This window comes from Perognathus longimembris, chromosome 11 (assembly GCF_023159225.1).
Source record: "Perognathus longimembris pacificus isolate PPM17 chromosome 11, ASM2315922v1, whole genome shotgun sequence".
NCBI lineage: Eukaryota > Metazoa > Chordata > Mammalia > Rodentia > Heteromyidae > Perognathus > Perognathus longimembris.
The window spans coordinates 45,678,375-45,692,677 of NC_063171.1; the positions used below are offsets into that span (position 1 = coordinate 45,678,375).

At 36.9% G+C, this 14,303-nt stretch overlaps 1 protein-coding gene across 1 annotated transcript in view; it reads left to right on the forward strand.

The window, feature by feature from the left end:
- The window catches only part of Aida (axin interactor, dorsalization associated), a 34,320-nt gene extending 22,269 nt beyond the window's left edge, over positions 1-12,051 (forward strand). The window contains exons 7-10 of the mRNA XM_048356425.1: positions 5,354-5,476; positions 7,436-7,558; positions 10,365-10,482; positions 10,619-12,051. Coding sequence (XP_048212382.1) covers positions 5,354-5,476; positions 7,436-7,558; positions 10,365-10,482; positions 10,619-10,715 — 461 coding nt within the window. The 3' untranslated portion in view covers positions 10,716-12,051. The remainder of the gene's footprint in view (positions 1-5,353; positions 5,477-7,435; positions 7,559-10,364; positions 10,483-10,618) is intronic.
- The last annotated feature ends 2,252 nt before the right edge of the window (positions 12,052-14,303 follow it).

Here is a 14,303-nt window from a genome sequence, read left to right on the forward strand (position 1 = left end):
AGTCTTTTTTTTCTTTTAAACAATTTTATTAGCATACATTAGTTGTACAGGGTAAGAGAGTTCCTTATGACATTTTCATCCATGCATACAATGTCATTCCCCTCCTTTACCTACCTCCCTCCTTCAAAAGAAATTTCAGGGACTGGGAATATGGCCTAGTGGTAAAGTGCTTGCCTTATATACATGAAGCCCTGGGTTCGATTCCTCATATATTAAAAAAGCCGAAGTGGCGCTGTGGCTCAAGTGGTAGAGTGCCAGCCTTGAGCAAGAAGAAGCCAGGGACAGTGCTCAGGCCCTGAGTTCAAGCCCCAGGACTGGCAAAAAAAAAAAATCATCCTTCCCTTTCCTGCTGATACCATACTCAACAGAGCCTGCTGAGAATCAAATCCAAAGCTTTTGTATCCTAAAGAGCCCACAAAATTTTAAGCAGATTGTTGATAGTGGCTACTTACATATATAGTATAGAAATATCACCTGTGTCAGGGATCTCCATGTGTCCACTGATTGGCAAGGACTCACAAGATTTAAGTGTATGTCCTACTACAGCTGTGAGTTATTAGGAGAACAAGCAACAAAATTAGCAAGGGGTAAAGACACTTGGGGAAAGTCCAGAAGAAACCAGGTATGAGTTTCCAAGAGACCTCTCCCAGTGGAGGCCCATAGGATGTGCTTCAACGCTGGTGAAATGCTGAAATGTCTCCTAGGGAAGTTCATTAGATATTCAGTGCCAATCTTTTGGGGAACTGATCATGTAGGCACCCTCTGTCTGCCATAGACCAAAATTACAGACTCCAGAAGGAAATCATCAGGTATTAAGCAAAAACCATATTGTTTGCATCAATGGTTTAAAAGTTGTACTATTGTGAGAGAATGAAGAAACCTTTCTCAAATCCAGGATCCCAAATGGCGGCCACAGGCCAACCTTACAAGAAGGCCATGTTAGGCTTTTTAGGCAAACTTCTAGACCCCCTTCCTGTATATTCTAGGCCCCTTTAATATATATTATCTTAAGTCCTTTAATCAATCAAATTGTGATTATTAAAATCATTACAAGGCAGAACGTATACTTCATAAGTTCTCTTGTTTAAGGGAAATAATATACAGTAAGCCTTCTTATTTGTGGGCCTTGATAAGGATCTTTCTCTTTATAAATAATCTTGCAAGGACTCTGGGTAAAATTTTTGAGTTTCACAGTTACTTCTTTATTCTCTTCTGTTCGTCATGTGCTTTCTTTATATGTAGTTTTTTGAAATAGTCTCATTTTGGGCTGGGGATATGGCCTAGTGGCAAGAGTGCTTGCCTCGTATACATGAGGCCCTGGGTTCAATTCCCCAGCACCACATATACAGAAAATGGCCAGAAGTGGCGCTGTGGCTCATGTGGCAGAGCTAGCCTTGAGCAAAAAGAAGCCAGGGACAGTGCTCAGGCCCTGAGTCCAAGCCCCAGGACTGACCAAAAAAAAAAGTCTCATTTTGTAGCACAAGCTGGTGATGATTCTGTCTCAGAATTGCTGAGATTACAGGCATGCATTATAACCTACCTCTGTGCACAGTTCTTATTTCTGGAAAAGTAGTTCACTTCAGGAAGTGTAGCAAGGTGCTGTACTGTTGTGAAACGTTAGACTAAACTCTATGAGCTTTACAATGTAGTTGAATTTGTGTGTAATTCAGATAACTTCATAACTAAAGTAATATTCCAGTGTTCTTAAGACTCCTTGAAGAGGAAACATCTGTAATATGAACAATGTAGTCTTGGACAAACAGAAGCCTAATTTCTGCCAAGTTCTAATTGAGTTGTACTACACACATTACTATCTGAAATGAGAAAATGACCATTCCTAGTTTATAGGATCTCTATGAAGATTAAATAAGGCCTTAAATATAAGACATCTACGTGATAACCTTTCATAATGCCAAATTTAGTGGAGGCTGTTACCCTCTCCTTATCACCTGCAAATGGAGATAGCAATACCTCTTCCATATATTTACTGGAAAAGTCACATTTAGATTTTTTTTTCTCCTGCTTTTTAAAAATTTCTTATTATAAAGGTCATGTACAGAGGGGATTACAGATACATACGTCAGGTAATGAATACATTTCTTTTTGGACAATGTCACCCCTTCGTTCTCTCCCCGTTTTTTCCCTCCTGTCCCCACTCATCAGTTGTATAGTTCATTTTCAATGTAGTATCTAGTGCGTACCACTGAAGATATTTTTTTTTCTTAATTACCTGACATTCATCATAAGGGGAGAGGGTTTCATGGTTACATTTCCACACCATTACAATGTATTCCTAGATCATTCTCCATAATGCCTTCCCATCTTCCCAAAACAATCTCCACGGGTTTTTTATTTTCATAGTTGTAAATCTATTTTGACAGTAACTGACCTCCTTCATCCTCCTTGTTAGCTCAGTCCCTTGCCTCAGTACCTGCCCTGCAATAGTCTCTCCTTCTGTGTCCCTATTCCTCTATTGATGAACAGCTTTCATCTTCCTTGGCCAGGATGGTAGTAAGGAGATAGAGAGGGTAGTACTGTTGGAATAGTTTTAAGTCATTTGTTACATAGGGAGAAAAGCTAAACCCTATGGGAGAGGTTAATAAATAGATGAAGTGAGATAAGTAGAAAATAAGTTATGTAGGATTAGAACGTAGTGAACATGAAGTTGGAAATGAGTAGGCATAGGCATAACACAAACATAAAAGGAACAGGCAACACCAATGATCAAGAAGGAAAGAGAGGGCTGGGAATATGGCCTAGTGGCAAGAGTGCTTGCCTCCTACACATGAAGCTCTCGGTTCCATTCCCCAGCACCACATATATGGAAAACGGCCAGAAGGGCGCTGTGGCTCAGGTGGCAGAGTGCTAGCCTTGAGCGGGAAGAAGCCAGAGAAGGTGCTCAGGCCCTGAGTCCAAGGCCCAGGACTGGCCAAAAAAAAAAAAAAAGGAAAGAGAAAAAAGGAATTCAAACAAAGTCAATAACAACAAAAAAATACCAAAAGAGCAAATAATGTTGTTAATTTGCTTTTCAGTTATGCATTTAGTTGCTGATGACGATTTAGTGGTGGAGGATCAGGAGTAGTGGGGAATAAAAGAAAGACTTAGGTTTCTTTGTTTTCTTCTTTTGCCCTTTGCAGGTTTAGAGGTTGCTGGGGTTTTTTTGATTGAACATAATGGATTCTTCCCTAATTCTCACATGGTTTTTCCATTTCTTTTGTGAAATTGCCTCTTTGAAGGATTCCTTTAAGTGCTGTCTTCAGTTCTCACTTATTGGTTATGAATTGTTACAGTTTGTATTTGTCTTCATTTCTCTTTAGATTTTAAAGGATAATGTACCTGGATTTAATACTCTTGGTTGGCAGGTCTTTATTCTCAGGCTTGAAATATATCATCCCATGCTTTCTTAGCTTTTCAAATTTCCTCGGAAAGAAAAGGAAAATGAAGTTTCTGATCTTTTTACCTTTGAAAGTTAGGTTGATATTGTTTACTTGCAGCTTTCATTATCTTCTCTTTGGTGTCTAGGTTTCACTGAAGTATAGTGTGATGTTAGAGTTTCTTTTCTGGCAGCCTGTTTAGGATTCTATATGCCTCCTATACTTGTATATCTTTTCCTGGATATGGGAAATTTTCTCATAATTCCATTCAATAAATTTCCTGTAGTTTTAGTTTCTCAATTCTTGCAAAGATCCTTCGTTTTAACCTCTTTATATTGCCCCAGAGTCCTTGAAAATTGTCTTCCTACTTGTTTGTTCTTTTTCTGTATTGCTATCCTAATGTAGGACTTGCTTGACCTTATCTTCAATCTTTGATATTCTTTCTTCTGTGTAATTTAGTCTACTGGTGATAGGTGATGCTTTCCATTTCCTTTTTTATTTTGTTATTGTTTGACAGTACTGAGGTTTGAACTCAGGGCTTTGAGCTTTCTTGACAGGCACTATAACAATAGAGCCACACCTATAACCCTTTTTTTGCAGTGGTTATTTTTTTAGATAAATTCTTACCTCCTGCCTTGATGCATGCATGCCTGAGCCATGGATCTGCCTATGTTAGACAGATCATGTCCCTTGTGTATGGAAAGAGTATTAAATTGCTGTGGCTAGATTGCTGCGATGGAATCTCGTGCACTTTCTACCTGGACTGGCATGGAACTGCAATCCTTCTGTAGTTTGAGGTGTTATATACATACTAGATTAAAATCAGCTCTTATTTTAATCCTCTTGAAAGACACAAACTCCACAGTTGTTTCTTATTTTATACCATTTTTTGGTGTGTGAGGGTTGTTCTCATCTCATTCTGGGTGGGCCTTTAGTTTTAATTTTTTTAATTGGTGCATAGAGAAGATTGCAAACATACAAACTGCTTTTATGATTTTAAGTGGTATTCTGTATATTAATTTCTGAGAGAATAAATCATACAGGATGAGGGAAAGAATAGAAAATTATACTAAAATTCAGCAGTTAAACAAATATTAAAGTATATATTATTTTATTAGTAGCAACTAAAAAAATGTGTTGACCAACTCTGATATGAAATCTCTCAAGCTTTAGGATAGTGTAACAAATATTTTAAAGGCTTTTCCTATTTTGTTATATTCAAGTATAAAGGGTAAGTATGTGAAATGTATTATGGGAGTATATCGTCAATTACATAGTAATTCATAATTGGCCTTCCTTGAATGAATTGCATTTTTGTGTGTGTATACCAATCGTAGGGCTTGAGCTAGGGCCCTGGATCGTAGGGCCTTGAGCTAGGGCTAGGAGCTTTTTTGCTCAAGACTATTTGGTAGTTAATTGCAAATAGGAATTTCACAGATTTTCCTGCCCCAGCTGGCTTTGAACCATGATCCCCAGATCCAGCCTCCTGAATAACTAGGATTACAGGCGTGAGCTACCAGTGTCTGGCTATAACTTGAGTTTTTAACAAGCTTGAATTAGTAAATCTGCTTTATGCTGTTCGTGAGATAGGGAATTTCAGATTTATCTTGCTTTAATTTAATATTTTTCTGAAGAGAATAAGAGCAAGTGTTCGGGAGTTTTAGAAACCAAAATATATAATTTCTGGCTACTTATTTAAGAGCAAGTCTGGGGGCTGGGAATATGACCTAATGGTAGAGTGCTTGCCTAATATACATGAAGCCCTGGATTCGATTTCTCAGCACCGCATATACAGAAAAAGCCATGAGTGGCACTGTGGCTCAAATGGTAAGAGTGCCAGCCTTGAGCAAAAAGAAGCTAGGACTGGTAAAAAAAAAAAAAAGAGAGAGAGAGTAAGTCTGAATCTTTTCTATTTGTTAAAATAATTACTCTGAAATTATTGGTAAAGCTAATGTTTGTTGTGGTTTCTCTGTTGCCAGGTACTTTATTACCCAGATTGCCATCAGAACCTGGAATGACGTTACTCACTATCAGAATTGAGAAAATTGGTCTGAAAGATGCTGGACAGTGCATCGATCCCTATATTACAGTTAGTGTAAAAGGTAAATAACATTCTGTCTATATTCCTCCCCCCTAGCTAATTTTATGCTAATTGCTTCTCCTTTGAGATTTGTTTTCATTTTTATGACATTTTAATTAATTCTATAGTGAAACAAAATCCCTAGAAAAAAATCACCACTCTTTGACTGAACACCTCTGATTTACTGAAAATATTTTCCTGTTTATAACTTGTACCCACCTTTGTTTTGTTTATGAGACACTGCTACAAAAGCAAGAATTAGTAAGATTAAGAATAATGATTGAGGGCTGGGGATATGGCCTAGTGGCAAGAGTGCTTGCCTCGTATACATGAGGCCCTGGGTTCAATTCCCCAGCACCACATATACAGAAAACGGCCAGAAGCAGCGCTGTGGCTCAAGTGGCAGAGTGCTAGCCTTGAGCAAAAAGAAGCCAGGGACAGTGCTCAGGCCCTGAGTCCAAGCCCCAGGACTGGCCAAAAAAAAAAAAAAAAAAAAAAAAGAATAATGATTGGGTCATTAATGATAAAGTTACCATATCATTACCAAGAAATAACTGCACTATTGGTGCAAAGGATTTAATATTAATCTACAATTTGAAACAACTGGACTGAAGTTAAATGGAACTTTTATCAGTCTTAAAATTAATTCAAACTGATGAATTTATTTATATTAAAAGAAAAAGGAGGCCAGGTTTCCAAGGCTCATGCCTGTAATCCTAGCTACTCAGGAGGTTGAGATCTGAAGATCCAGTCTGGGCAGGAAAGCCTGTGAGACCTTTTATCTCCAATTAACCACCATAAAGCCAGAACTGGAGCTGTGGCTCAAGTGGTTGAGTAGTAGCCTTGAGCAAAAAAGCTCAGAGATAGAACCCAGGTCCCAACTTCAATTCCCAGGGCTGGCACACACACACACACACACACAAAGGTATTAAGTTACAGTAAGATAATTTTAATATGTAAAGAGTACTACCAACAGAATTATAACTGTGATATTTAACTTGATGTTACCAGTTATCAGAAATGTATTCAACAGGAAAATATGTATATTGTTCAGTTCATTTAAAAAACCTGTATAGCTCATTCAGAAATATGTACTGTAAAACATAAAAATAATGATAATGTGGATATTGCTACCTTTGCATACTGAACTGAAAGTTTTTGTGTAAGTATCTCTAAGGGGCAGGGAATGTGAATTAAAGGTAGAGTGCTTGCCTTGCATGCATGAGGCCCTGTATTTGATTCCTTGGTACCACATAAAATTAATAAAATAAATAAAAAATAGCCATTAAGTTATTTTTAATAAAAATCTCTAAAAGCTACAATAAAAATGTACTATATTGTTGTTGAATAATACATAAACACTATTTATGAGTTGAATTGGACTAAACTGAGATTTCTGGATCCAGAAAATTAAAACCATACATAGTAACTTAGAATACTATCTGGTGGCTGTGGACATGAACCAGTATTTAGGATATTTATTTATTTATTTATTATTCTTTTGTTCGCTGATGAAAGAGCTTCCTTGGCAGCTCTCATGTCCACTTGACTTGAATACTACAGGGAAATTCTGATGTTAGATTCAGAGGCCTTTCTGGATTAAGATTAGAAAATAGGGACAGGAACCACATTGTCGCCAATTATATACATTCTACAATTTTATTGCACATAGAGTAGTCTAGTCCTTGGGAAACAGAACATTCCTTTTACCTCTTAACATAAATATCAAGTTTTGTCTTCTACAAGCTTGGTTTTCTACCTGGCCCTGGCAAACCTTCCTCACCTCCCTCCATAAGGTTTCTCATCCTCTCTGCTCAGCTCCACCCACCTACCAATAGCTCCCAGGCCCCAGCTTACACCAGCTAAGGGAGCTCTGTTAGCCTGAGAATCACCTTTCAGCTCTCACCAAGCCTTTGTAGGAAACATAACTGTGCAGTTTGCAATGTGCATGCTCCTAAGCAGAAACTTTGTTTCTCTTTAGATTTGAATGGCATAGATTTAACTCCTGTGCAAGATACTCCTGTGGCTTCAAGAAAGGAAGACACATATGTCCATTTTAATGTGGATATTGAGCTCCAGAAGCATGTTGAAAAATTAACCAAAGGTTTGTAATCATAAGTCATTGGCTTCTGATGGACAGATCCCTTTTTTGTGATCCTGCACATACTGACCTAGCAGCTGATACCTGTCAGAAGTAAATATTATGTAGTTATGCTTATTGACTTGAGAAACATCAAACTGATAACCTTTTTTAACTGAGGAAATTAGTCATTGTGTTAACTAGTTTATAACAACAAACAATAATATAATAAAGTATTGTTAGTAAAATTACTGTCTTTGATAATGAAACAGGAAATTTTTTTATCATACTAAGTTTTGGGAAGTTTTTGTTTTACTTGAATGTACTAGGTAGAAAGATTCCATAATCTTTGGTACCCTGGGTATTGTATATACATTTATCTGAATTAGGGAAGGGAAGAGGAACATCAGAATGGTAAGACAAACAACAATGGGTGAACCAATGCAACAGCGATATTTACAAGACAATATCTTGTAAACTAACTGTACAACTTGCGTGGAGGGGATCTGGGGAGGAGGGAAGGTTGGAGAAAAATGAGGGAGGAGATAACAAGTTTGATAAGAAAAGTATTCTCTACCTTATATATGTAACTGTAACCCCTCTGTACATCAACTTGACAATAAAATGAATTTAAAAAAAGATTATCATGCCTGAAAAAAAAATTTGTAGTTAGTTGGAAGCTGGGAAGGCGAAGAACTAAACTTTTAGAACAGATTACATTTGCAGTTTACACAGCTATTAGGATTAAATACTTCTAGCTGCTTGGTCCACTGGAATGTCTGTTTCTCCAAAAAGATGACTTTAGAATCCCCTTATCACTTTATGAAAATTTTGAACTGCAAGTTTATACAAGATGATACCAGTAACTTTTTGAAGCAATTGACACTATAGAATTTGATATTTCACATCTCCCTGTCCTGTGCTTGGCCACTCAGAGACTCATCTTTCAGTGCTTCTGGCACCACAGTGGTTCTGAGTGGGACCCCCAGAGCTGAAACCTCATTAAGTGCAAGTGTTGGCCCTGTCCATCTCCTGAGTCAAACTGTAGGGCAGCCTCAGCCATCTGTCTTAGGAAGCCCTCCTGTCTTTCTGAAATGTACCAGACCCGCGTCACTGTTAGAATAATATAAATAATGTCGAACATTTTTAGTATTAAAGTATGCCTAAAAGTACTAAAAAACATTCAATTTTCTAGTTGCTGAGAAATGTTCTTGATGTAGGGGGGGAGAAGATCAAGTGTTTTGTGGGCTAACTTTTCAACTTTATGACACTATGTTCTTTCCTGATAAATTGACTCACATGATAATATTTGAGTATGTGCATTCCTTTTCTTTATCTTTGAACTTATTTAGTTACTTGGTTTTAGCTAATATTAGTATTAATGAACACACTTTCATGTTTATAAGCATCTCAATTATTCCAGGATATGCCTATTTCACATTTAGTTCTTATCAATTTCATGGAGTAGAAAGCTATGCATACCAGGAGCAAGAAAAAGATGGATAATTTTTTTAACTTCATCAAAGTCATGGTAACATTTGAGCCATTTCCACATTTGCCATTTCCACATTTGTTCAGACTTCAAACACGATTATTATGCAAAGGAGATGGTTTTCCTAAGAAATATGATTTGCTTCTTCAAATGGAGGTTTTTGTTTTTTTTTAATAACCAAATGTCTCTTCTAATGCTGTAAGAGAAAAACCACCCTTCTATGGATATGGTACAGTGGATTGGTCCCTGGTAACCCAACAAGTGTAAACATTTATATGAGGCAGTAACTACATGCCATTCTCCCCTCACCTCCCTCCCATTGTTTCCTGAGGGACTGTTCTTTGTTTTTTTCTCCTCTGACATTTGGGAGGCTCCCTTTGTACCAAAGTGCCAGGGATGTACACAGATTTCTGAACACTGTTAGACTTGTAGTCATTTTTGTCATCACTGAAAGTATTGCAAATCTGTTGCCTCTCTTTAAAAGCCAACATTAGCACTATGCTAGTTAAGGAAGCATTAAGATATTGCCAGTTGAGCAAGACCCCCAATATCCTGCTATCAGTTTCTATGCCTTTTTATTAAAAAAAAATCAGTTGTTTTTGGCTACATTGGTGAGACGAGTTATTTCTCCATTTTTGGCTTTTTTTCTCTGCAGGGTGGGGAGCTTATCTGTTGAGCTATGGGAATATAGAACTGCTCGAATTCCTCTTGATTACTTGATTGTTGAGGACAGCAGTGGAATAGGCCAACTTTTAGGCCTTTTCCTTCCATAGCTGTCTTGATACAAATATAATTACAGGGAAAATACAAAATTGGCCTTCAGATTCTGAAAATGGTAGGAAATCAGTGACATTTTACAACTAAACCAGCATGTTCCTCATGTTTGGATCCCAGGCCTCCCAATGTAGAGTTTGGGGGATTCAGAGAAGAGAAATTATTTAGGCTTGAATCTGTCTCTGTGTGTGTGCACACACACACACACACACACACCTGTGCCACCATCATTTTGAAGATAGAACCCACAACTTTGTGGCTTGAGGGCTTGGCAAGCACTCTATTGTTGAGCTATATCCTCAGCCCCAAGCTTGAATTTTTTTTTTTAAGGAACATTTGTTTCAATGCTTATTCTGTCCAGTGCTTTTTGAAACAGCATCTATGGCTATTGATGATACTTAACAAGAATCTTTTATGTTCCTTGTCTAATTTTTATATTCTTTAGTGATTCATAGTAGTACCTGAGTATAACTTACATTCTAGGCAAACCATTGCATATTTGTATATTTTTGTTGCTGATCAAAGTGGAGTATGTGGTTTATGTGGTTTGTTTTAATTCCTTAGGTGCAGCTATCTTCTTTGAATTTAAACACTACAAGCCTAAAAAAAGGTTTACCAGCACCAAGTGTTTTGCTTTCATGGAGATGGATGAAATAAAACCTGGACCAATTGTAATAGAGCTGTAAGTGATGTGCATGTAGACTTTGTACTATTCTAATGGTGACTGGTATGTTTTTCCGTCTTTTAAATTTAATACAACCTTAGAATACATCAATTATCTAAATATTTAAACAATGATCTTTCTATTGTGGTTACAGATACAAGAAACCCACTGACTTTAAACGAAAGAAATTACAACTATTGACCAAGAAACCACTTTATCTTCATCTACATCAAACATTGCACAAGGAATGATCCTGATATAAATAACCTGGAACATCTGTGAATTTTACCACTCAGTAGAAACCATCATAGCTCTGTGTAGCATATTCCCCCTCAACAAGCAGGAAGTCAGCCGTGCCCAAGGGAGCCCATTGCAAAGCTGTTCCACAGAACTCAAAAGTTCAGCATATTACTGACATATAAGACTCCTTTGGATACAGGTTTATTGTAGATTTTGAAACATGTTTTTACTTTTCTAACAGTCTATTGTGCCTACTCTGCTTCCTGGAACAATACTGTTGTGGTAGGTGTGCTCATCTTCAAAACTTAATACAGCAATAAGAATGTGCTAAGAGTTTACACATCTGCTCACTTTTTCTTCCATTTGCTCTTTTGATTTAACTTCAGATTCTGGGTTGAGGTGGGCAGGACAGTACCAAACTACTTTTGAGAGGAATTGGACCAGGTATGCTGCCTTGGAAGGTTAGTCTGGAGTTTACAGGCTGCTTCTTAAATGTGGCCTAACTTTAATCTGACCAACAGTTCTGACTAGAACTTGTGTGCCTTGGCCAGTATCTTAGATGCGAGCGTACCCCAGTTTGTAGCTGTGATTTTCTTTTGTTTCCTGGATGACCAGATTGTTTAAAAGTGAGCATATTTGTAGTCATGCTGATTAGCTATCTTCTACACCGCATTGATATTCTTTCTAATAGATTATAGGGTTAACATTGGAACCATCTCAGAACAATTACACACTTTTAGATAGATTTACAATGTCTTGTAAATCATATAAACTAAAATCAGATGCTAATGAGATACTTCAGGAACAACTGACTTTCTTCTGGCAATTGATCATAAAATCTTAAATCCTATGTACCTCTCCTTAGAATGATGGGTATGCAAAATCTGAAAAGATAGTCTATTTTTTTAATATAGGTAGATAGGATTGCCATTTATTTCCTATTTAGATATACTGACATCCATCCATATGAAAATTTGCAGCTTTTTACTGTTAATTATTTACTTTTGGCTTAGTAATGCATAAAATTTTCATAGTACACACGAGGTGGATATTTGATACACAGAACATTAAATTTGTGATGGGCTTTCTGTGGGTCAATATAGAACCCACATATTTTAATACCTTTAAATGAACAATGCATGGAGGGAATGCAATGTATGTGGCCTATTTTTGAACTAGTGTAATAACCCAAGTCAATGTTTGCTTTTTAAAATAAGTAATCACAGTTGTTTTAACCCTTGCACTTCAAGAGAGCTAGTCTCTTATTTTCAGTTGTCTGTTAGGTCAGTTGTTTACTAGATGAATGTTAATAAAAACTTTACGAGCCTGAAAGAATTCTCAACCAAATTTAGTCTTGTCTTTCATGTTGATTGAATTAGTTCCAAGTACTAAAACAGTTCAGTCCACAATAGCTCTTGATTTACTTGAGTAAATTACTTCATTGTCACTCAGTTCTTATTCCCAAAGTTGCCAGGTCAGAGAGTTGTCAGGTCCTCTGACCATAGGCTCCTTAGGATTCAAGAACCACATCTTGTCTATGTAAACTTTTAAGTGCTTGACATTACTCTGTACCTTGTGGAGTACTCAGTAAGTACCTTTGTTTGATGTTGCTGATAAGACCTAAAATAGAGCCCCTTAAAACTTACTATTAGCCTCTTTGATTCTTATCTCCTGCATGGGGAGCAGGAAATGTTTCTTTTCTTTCTTTACTTTAACCGTTACGTTAAAATAAATCCTTGGTAAAATTTAAGAGAAAAACTTACTATTAAATTTAGCAAAACTCATGTATTTTCTCTTTCCTCATAACCAAAGTGATAATTTATGTCCACCTAAGTATGGTTTATATGAGCTACAAGTGCCTTTCATTCATACTAAAGATGCTAAATTGAACCCTGTGAGAGTAACTTCGTTTTAATTCAGACCTCAATGAAATGACAGATATATCTTGAAGCAGTTGGCATAAAATATCCCATATTCCATAAGTTATTTTACTTACCAATATGTGTATATAGTGGGAGGGGATAAGGCATTGGATAATAACCACAACTGTAGTAGAAATGCTTTCAAGCTGAAAAACTGCTGATTCATAAGACATTCAATCTTAAAACCCAGTTATCTGTAGGTGTCTTCTGAAATGTCTGATTTAACTGGAGGGCAGTGTTCTCACCTCATCTGTACACTGGCAGCCTTTTTTGCTTACGTGGTACAGTCAGTGGATGTGGAAGAGGCTGGTTTTGAACTGCTCAGATGAGCTACACTGGAAGCTCTATGTCTTACTGATTTTCCTGTGATATAAGCAAATGGCTTTAAAGGGAAAAACATTCTAATTTTGAATTTAGAAATAAAATTACTTTTATTCCTACATAGCATAGGCCTTATTTAAATGCCACTTAAAAATTTAAGTTCAAGAAAACGGCCCAAAGTGGCGCTGTGGCTCAAATGGCAGAGCAAAAAGAAGCCAGGGACAGTGCTCAGGCCCTGAGTCCAAGCCCCAGGACTGGCCAAAAAAAAAAGAAAAATTTAAGTTCGTGGCACATGGACTTTGAGGCAGGAAGATCCCAAATTCAAGGACTGTCTGGGATACACATAAGTGATACTCTAGCTCAGAAGAAAATAAAATTATTTTATATTACAAGTTATATTAACTTGCATTGTTTTATGTTCTGTAGAAATGAACAGATAGGGGGCTAGGAATGTGGCTTAGGGGTAGAGTGCTTACCTAGCATGCATGAAGCCCTGGGTTCGATTCCTCAGCACCACATATATAGAAAAAGCCAGAAGTTGCGCTGTGGCTCAACTGGTAGACTGCTAGCCTTGAGCAAAGGCATCTCAGGGACAATGCTCAGGCCCTGAATTCAAGCCCAGGATTAGCAAAAAGGAAAAAAAATCAACAGATTCAGAAGTTGTGTTTGTGACTTAATTTACATGGGTAAAAATGAAGTTTTCCTTTTAGATATGACTTCTGCTTTTCTTCTTCACAATGCCTCTTAATCAAATCCAGGGTCATGCACATGCTAAGGCAGCACCGTATCACTAAGCTTACCATTAGACTTTGGTGTGTTGAGTTGGCGTCTTGCTGTTAAGCTCAGCTTACCCTTGTCTTGTGGTCTTCCTTGCTTAGGCATCCAGAATGCTGGGATTACAAGTATACACCACAACACCCAGCTAATTATTTTGATTTTGATTTTAGATGGGTTCATAAGATTGAATTTTCTTGAAGTATCCATACATTCAGTTATTAACTTTGAGTTGTCTTCTTTCAAAGATCCTGTCTTCTAAATTATTTTCAGTAATTTAAGAAAAAACATTTTACAGGATTTCAAAAAAATGGAAGAACATTGTCCAGCATTATCAAGGCATTAAGTTTTATAATTTTAATTTAATTTTAAACCTCATAAAATATACTGCTGAAGTTATTGTAATTAAAACATCTGAGGAACTAGTTTTTATTTTTATTATAATTATCATTACTTGGTGGTACCTGAGTTTGAATTCAGGGCCCTACAATTTTACCACTTCAGCTAGGCTTCCAGCCCAAAAGGTAGATTTTAGATACTTTGTTTTAAAAACAATATAGTAATGAGTACAAAACTAGAACT